The 6,988-nt window shown below is 65.1% G+C and overlaps 1 protein-coding gene across 5 annotated transcripts in view; it reads left to right on the top strand.

Moving 5' to 3' along the window:
- The window catches only part of DDR2 (discoidin domain receptor tyrosine kinase 2), a 42,411-nt gene that overhangs the window by 22,858 nt on the left and 12,565 nt on the right, over window positions 1–6,988 (top strand). For 2 of the 5 annotated variants that reach the window (XM_025043921.1, XM_025043919.1), the window contains exons 3-8: window positions 125–227; window positions 1,075–1,306; window positions 1,562–1,709; window positions 2,033–2,138; window positions 4,292–4,478; window positions 5,629–5,872. In XM_025043921.1, the coding sequence (XP_024899689.1) occupies window positions 125–227; window positions 1,075–1,306; window positions 1,562–1,709; window positions 2,033–2,138; window positions 4,292–4,478; window positions 5,629–5,872 (1,020 nt within the window). The remainder of the gene's footprint in view (window positions 1–124; window positions 228–1,074; window positions 1,307–1,561; window positions 1,710–2,032; window positions 2,139–4,291; window positions 4,479–5,628; window positions 5,873–6,988) is intronic. The other 3 variants (XM_006907840.3, XM_025043920.1, XM_025043922.1) reach the window with 2 other exon arrangements.

Here is a 6,988-nt window from a genome sequence, read left to right as displayed (position 1 = left end):
GGCCGAGAGAGGCGGGGGGTCCGTCGGCGTGGAGGGACCCGGGAGGCGGGAGGCCGCGGGCGCCAGCCATCGCCGGCTCCACAGCCCCTGACTAAGGCGCGCCCCCTGCTGTCTCTTGGTCCAGCCGCATGCCGCTACCCTCTGGGCATGTCAGGAGGCCGCATTCCCGACGAGGACATCTCAGCCTCCAGCCAGTGGTCGGAGTCCACAGCTGCCAAGTACGGAAGGTGAGGCTGGACGCCATGGCCAGCCTGGGCTCCGTTTGGACGGGCTTCCTGGCACAGACCCTGCCCCGGGGGCCGGTGAAGGAAGGCAGGGGCAGTGGGGGCTGCGGGACTGGGCAAGGACATCCCAGGGCGAGGGTCGGGCCGGCCGGTCTGGAGACCCCTCCCCGCCGGCACGGGCTGCAGAGCCCCACACGCAGCATGGGGCCTGCGCCGAGCAGAGGCTTCCCGCCTTCTCCCTGAGGCTGCGGGGCAGCTGTGGGGTGCAGATTGGGCAGGAGCCTGGGGGTCAGGGACCGTGCTGTCCGCAGTGGGGTCTGAGAGGCATCACCTGCAGTGCTCAGCGTGGGGCCCTGGGCGGACAGCGCGGCCACGGCCGGGTCCCTCTCTGTCACGGGCCCCCACGGAGGAGGCCGTCTCGTCCCCATGCAGAGGCGGGCTCCTCGTGGTCACGTATCGGGGCCCCTGAAGCCACAAGCCTCCGTCAAAGCGCCCCACTTGCCAGGGCCCAGGGTCCCCGTGGAGCCTAATTGTCTGGCGCGAAGCATTGGTTCTGTTAAGACAGAGGCACCATGAGACTGCACCCCGGTACACGCCCCCGAGGGGAGCAGCGGTCGGCGGGTGGAAGGGGCGACGGTGAGGAGGTGACAGCGTGAGCAAGGCCACCTGCCAGGGAGTGGGGGCCTGGCGCCGGGCTCCCCAGTGCTGCGGGTCCGCTCGCTGGGGGCTCGGCCTGGACGCACTCTGGCCACCGTCCCCAAGGGCTCTGCCTGGACGCACTCCGGCCACTGTCCCCAGGACAGGGCGGCTGAGGTCCCACCCACCCCCTCCCCGCACCCCGCTTCTCCAGGCTGGACTCGGAGGAGGCGGACGGAGCCTGGTGTCCCGAGGCCCCGGTGGAGCCAGACGACCTGAAGGAGTTCCTGCAGATCGACCTGCACGCCCTGCACTTTATCACCCTGGTGGGGACCCAGGGCCGCCACGCGGGGGGCCACGGCATCGAGTTCGCCCCCATGTACAAGATCAATTACAGCCGGGACGGCACTCGCTGGATCCCCTGGCGGAACCGGCATGGGAAGCAGGTGGGGGGGACGTCCCGACCCCGGGGGCCAGGGCCACCCGGCCCAGGAAGCACACAGGCTGCCGGGCGTCCGCGGACCTCGCGTGCCCTCGGAAACGTGACCGGGCGGGGTGCGTGGGGGTCGAGGGCACCCACGGGGCCCCCCAGGCAGCTGTGCGGGTTCATCCTGCCCCTGGCTTAAGAGAGAGGGCCCCGCAGGGGTGGGGACGTGAGGAGGGGGGCCGGCGTCACTTCACTGCACGCCCCCCTCACCCAGGTGCTGGACGGGAACAGTAACCCCTACGACATCCTCCTCAAGGACCTGGAGCCGCCCATCGTGGCCAGATTCGTCCGCTTCATTCCCGTCACGGACCACTCCACGAACGTGTGCATGCGGGTGGAGCTGTACGGCTGCGTCTGGCTCGGTAGGTCCCGGGAGAGGGCGCCCGGACAGCCCGTCCCGAGCCCAGCCTGGGAAGAAAGGGGGTCCCACGTAGCCCCTCGTCCGGTGACCCCGCTGGTTAGAGGAACGGCAGGAACGTCATCTGCCAGGGCTTGGTGCCCGTGCTGGCAGGGCTGTCGGCCAGCGACTGCTGACCGCGACCACGGACAGCTCCTCGGCGGGGCCCCCGTGGGCCCGTGGAGTCCCGGTGGACATGCCGCCCTGGCGGCACCTTGGAGCCGCGGGTGGCTCCCTGGGGTGGTCGGTCTGAGCGGCAGGCGCTGACCATCTGTGTCTCCTCGGCAGACGGCTTGGTGTCATACAACGCCCCCGCTGGACAGCAGTTTGTGCTCCCTGGCGGTGCCGTCATTTACCTGAACGATTCTGTCTACGATGGAGCCGTCGGGTACAGGTAAACTCTGGGAACTCTGGTCCTCAGAATGGGGACATCGCCACGAAGCAGAATCACATTTTATCATGGCTTGGGATCAATAATCAGCCAGCCGGTGTTGATTCAGACCCTGTGCTGGGCAGTGTGAGATAAGGTAGATGAAGAGAAACACGTGGTCCTCATTTGCCGGGAACGCAGAGCCCAGGGTGGGGACACGAAGCAGTGACAGGGAGGCGACGAAGGGCACGGAGCCCAGCCCACTCCGGGGTGTGGCTCTGGGAACAGCAGCCGAATTTGCCGACCCTTGAAACAGGATTTGTGGTCTGACACGGGAGTGGTGAATGGTCCGCTTGCGGGGACGAAGGGCCAGGGGGATCGAAGTCAAAAGTGTGCTGAACGAGACGGGGCGAGGATTTCGGGGGGAACGTCCCCACGACCAGGCGGAGGGCAGAAAGGGGCAGTGAGGCTGCCACAGACGAGGACGGTCACTGGAGCCAAGGACGTGGGTCGGAGAGCACGGGAGAGGAGCGGGGCAGGGCCGAGGGTGGCCTGGCTGTTGTGAGGCTACGGCTGGGGACAGCAGGACCCGTGGAGGGCGAGGTGCAGGGATGGTCCTCGCCTGCGTCTTCGCCACCTCCCGCCCACTGCCACGCCCCATCCCTCTCAGCTCCATCTCTATCCGCTGACGCCGGCCTGACAGGGGGCGAGGCGGGGTGAGGCCAGACTGGACATGGGGGGCTGGTGGCTGAGATGGGGAGGCTGGCGTGTCTCAGGGACAGGAGTGTGGAGTCTCAGCGACATCCTGGCTCAGGCGCGAGGGACAAGCGGCCACCCCAGCTGGGAATGACAGGTCTTTACTCACCCGTGGTTAGGATTGCAAGGGGCTTGGCGGCCACAGTGGGTGTTCAGCGTGCTGGGGCCACCGGTCCTCCCTCAGGAGGCCCACGGTCACGAGCGGGGCTGGACCAGGACGTGGTCACGGCGTGGGCTGTGGGCAGGGATGTCCGTGTGTGCTCTGTGCTCAGGAAAGCAGGGGCCAGAGAGGGAGGCACAGCTCTGGGAGCAAGGACACCTGGCCAGGTGATAATTTGCTTCCTGTTTGCTGCGGGGCTTGTGTGATGAACAGAGCTAAGCACCTGTACAGGTGAGGACCTAGACACACACATAGGTGATTATCTGATCGGAGGGCCGGCGAAAGCATGACGGAACAGGCGAAGCAGGAACGGCCCTAGCTGGAGCATGGACGTGTCCCAGGCAAAGGGTCTTGCAGTGGCATTTCGGCAGAAGGAGTAGCCCGAGGACAAAGGGACACCGGCCGTAGAGTCTGAAGGGAAGGCCAGCAGTGGCTCGTCAGCCACGGCTGCACTCGTGTAACGAAGTGCAGGCCAGGCCCCACAAGGCAGATGACTCAGGCTTTGGGGGAACGTGAATGTCAGGAGGGGCGGTGACTAAGGGCCACGCCACGGTGTGGCTGTGGTGGCAAGAATGACGAGGGACATTTGCTTAGGTGGCATCTGCCATGTGGCAGGACGTGGCTGATGAAACATGGCAGTCCAGCTGACTGGATTCAACGAGTGTGTTTCGTGTGCTCACTACGCAGCTGGTACTTTCAGAGCCGGAGAGAAGCACAGTCCACAGGAAGGGGGGCCCGGGTGGAGAGTAGGGGCGCAAGGCGATAGGACATGAGCTTATGGGACTGGGGGACAGTCGCGTGGTGAGGTGAGGCAGGTGACCGGACTGTGGCTCCGCCTCCGAGGGAAGGCAGAAAGCTGTCAGGGACTCGGACGCAGCGGCTCCGATCACTGCCCGAGGCAGCGTGACGTCGGGGTGGGGTGGCCGAGCGCTGGGTGGGGCGGCCGAGCGCTGGGTGGACACAGGGAAACGTGCGCTGTGAAGACGTCTCATCACAGGCAGCGCGGAAATACCGTCGACGGTTTCACTCCTGGAGGGGTCGGCACCAAACATTTTGTAAAATTCACATCTGTGAAACTCTTACTTCTCTGCCGACGCAGGATAAATGTGTCCACACGGTAAAATATCTTTGGTTTTGCGTAATCCTCCAACCTCCAAGACAGCAAGCGGCTTTTACAGAGCCAGGAGAAGGGGCGGTGACAGCCCTGCCCCCAGCGGGTCACTGACCGCAGGTCCCTCTCTCCCCGCCCCTCCTCCGCAAGCAGCATGACCGAAGGGCTGGGCCAGTTGACGGACGGGGTGTCCGGCCTGGACGACTTCACGCAGACGCACGAGTACCACGTGTGGCCTGGCTATGACTATGTGGGCTGGAGGAACGAGAGCGCCACCGATGGCTACGTCGAGATCGTGTTTGAATTCGACCGCGTCAGGAATTTCACCACCATGAAGGTCAGGGGGCACGGGTGGGGGTCTCGGGGAAGCCAGGGCCGCGGGTGGGGGCCGGGAAGGCGCCTGGGGTGCTGCCCGCAGAACCGCCACAGACAGCCCCGCGGCTCACGCACAAGTGGGTTTCCAGGTCCGGCCTCTCGTCACGGGTGCACAAGGCCTTGGACGAGGCCACTGTTCCTCTCTGCTCCTGTCATCGTCCCAACAGTGGAGGTGACATGTCCCTTAGACGCAGTCCCTACGGTCCTTGATCCCTCTAAGGCCTGTGAAAATGGCATTCCTCCTTTCAATGCCAGAAGAAAGGAAAGTAACTTTAGGGTCAAGAATTATTCTGTTTTTAACAACACAGCCGTACGATATACTTTTAATAGGTTTTTGCGAGGGAGGGGCCACAGAGGCAAAAGGGCTGAGGGCCATGGTGGCCACTGTGTGTCCCTGCCCCGCTGCCCGGGGCGGCTGCTCCTGCGGGCGGGTGGCTCATTGCGACTGATTCCCGAAGCGGGGGGCGGGGGGCTGGTCTCTGACCCACTCCACGGTCCTGAGCATTTCCTCCAGCCACAGCGCTGGCCCCTCGCGGGAGGAGCTCCAGCCCGCTGCCCCAGAGCTCGTACCTGCAGCGGCCGTCGGCACGTGTCTGGCTCTCGCTGGGCCTCAGGCCGCTCTAGGCCGTGGCTCTGCTATCTGGTCTCTGTACCTGGCACTTACTATGTGCCAGGTCTGTAGGTGTCTATGGGTGAGCGAGTCACAATGTCCCGTTGCCTGCAGTCACCAAGGTCTCTGCCACCGGGGGTGGAGGGAGGCAGGACGATGGACAGGAGTAAGACCCTGGCAAACAGCCTCGTCCTAACTGTAACGAGCACTTGAAGGAGAGACGGGGCGAGGCAGGACGAGGTGCTGGGCCAGCGTCAGGGTCCCAGCCCTCTGCCCGGCTCTGGCCCTTCTCTGGGGTCTTGTGACTCTGCCCGACAGGGGTCAGTGACCAAGGGCGAGAGCCAGGGCCGGTGGTAGAGCGGGGAAGTTTAACCCGTGTCTGTGAGCTCCATACTGTGAGTTACAGTGTGCGCGTGTGTGTGCGGTGGCTCACGCCCGCTCCCCGCCAGGCCCCCTGTGACACCACGTGCGTGTGCGGTGGCTCACGCCCGCTCCCCGCCAGGTCCACTGCAACAACATGTTCGGCAAGGGCGTCAAGACCTTCAAGGAGGTGCAGTGCTACTTCCGCTCCGAAGCCAGCGAGTGGGAGCCTAACGCCGTGTCCTTCCCCCTCGTCCTCGACTACGTCAACCCCAGCGCACGCTTCGTCACGGTGCCCCTCCACCACCGCATGGCCAGCGCCATCAAATGCCAGTACCACTTTGCCGACACCTGGCTGATGTTCAGTGAGGTCACCTTTCAGTCAGGTTGGGAGCTCGGGGCGCCGGGGGGTCGGGGCAGGCACCTGAGGGGCGGAGGCTCTCACTGTGCGCAGAGAGGACGTCTCGTGCGACTGGCCGTGACTGCGGGCGGGCCGGGCTGAGACCGGGGTGGGCAGAGGGCTGGCTCGGCTCTCACGTGTCCGTGCAGTGGCGGGTGGAAAGCGAGAGCACCGCGTGTTACACACTTTATGCCAATTCGCGATTGAAATAGTTCAGTGAGAATTTCTAGGAAATCTGGGGGCCAATACCAGAGTGGAGGCCACCTCTGTGCTCAGGCGACCCCCGCGAGCTTTCGCCCCAGGACTGACCCCCACCGGTCACCACTGCTGGAGTCCCCTCTCTTCTTGGGGTGCCAGGCAGTGATTTGTAGTTGACCCCTGCGTGCCCTTCCCTTGCCCTGTTGCCCCAGACCCAGCCCCCGGCAGAGGGCCAGACGGCGGGGCACGGGGCCAATCATCCCCTCCCGGGGGATGGGCGGGTACCCTAGCAACCTCCATGAAGTCCCCAAGTTCAGTACCAGCGTCACCACCCGCAGCTGCTCCACAGCCCCGCATCCGGGCAGAGCGACACCTCACACGGGCTCGGTGCCCCCTGCACCGCCCGAGCCTTCAGTAACCACCTCGTTTTCAGAAGGATTGGCCTGCCCAGGCTCGTCGGGACGGGATGGTCACCGCCCTGGAGGGGACCACCCCCTCCCTCGGCAGCCTCGGCTCCGTCTCTGGGAGGCAGTGTTCAGAGACCGCGCACGGGCAGTAGGGGCCGTGCCAGGTCTGCGGATGTCATGCCGTCACCGTTTACGTGGGGACGCAGAGCCTGTATGTGGTCTTCAGCAGACGCTCAGGGCTGTGCCAACAAGACGTGGGCAGGAGAGGGGAGGCCACGAGGGAGGGGCCGGGAGTGGGCAGGTTCCCAGGAGCGAGGCTTGTCCGGGGCCCGGGAGGACCGTGCAAAGGACAGCAGACTCGCCGAGCGACAAACCGGAAGACCCGTGCTCCCCGATCTGCTCTTTAAAAGGAGAAAATTTCGAGGTGGTTCGCTGCTTAGGGAGGACGGACGGGAGACAGAGCGCGCCTAGAATCGCAGGTTTGGTGCCTTGGTGCC

The sequence above is a fragment of the Pteropus alecto genome, unplaced genomic scaffold (genome assembly GCF_000325575.1).
Source record: "Pteropus alecto unplaced genomic scaffold, ASM32557v1 scaffold101, whole genome shotgun sequence".
NCBI lineage: Eukaryota > Metazoa > Chordata > Mammalia > Chiroptera > Pteropodidae > Pteropus > Pteropus alecto.
Note: the sequence above shows the minus strand (reverse complement) of the source record. Positions and strands in the feature narration are given on the sequence as shown.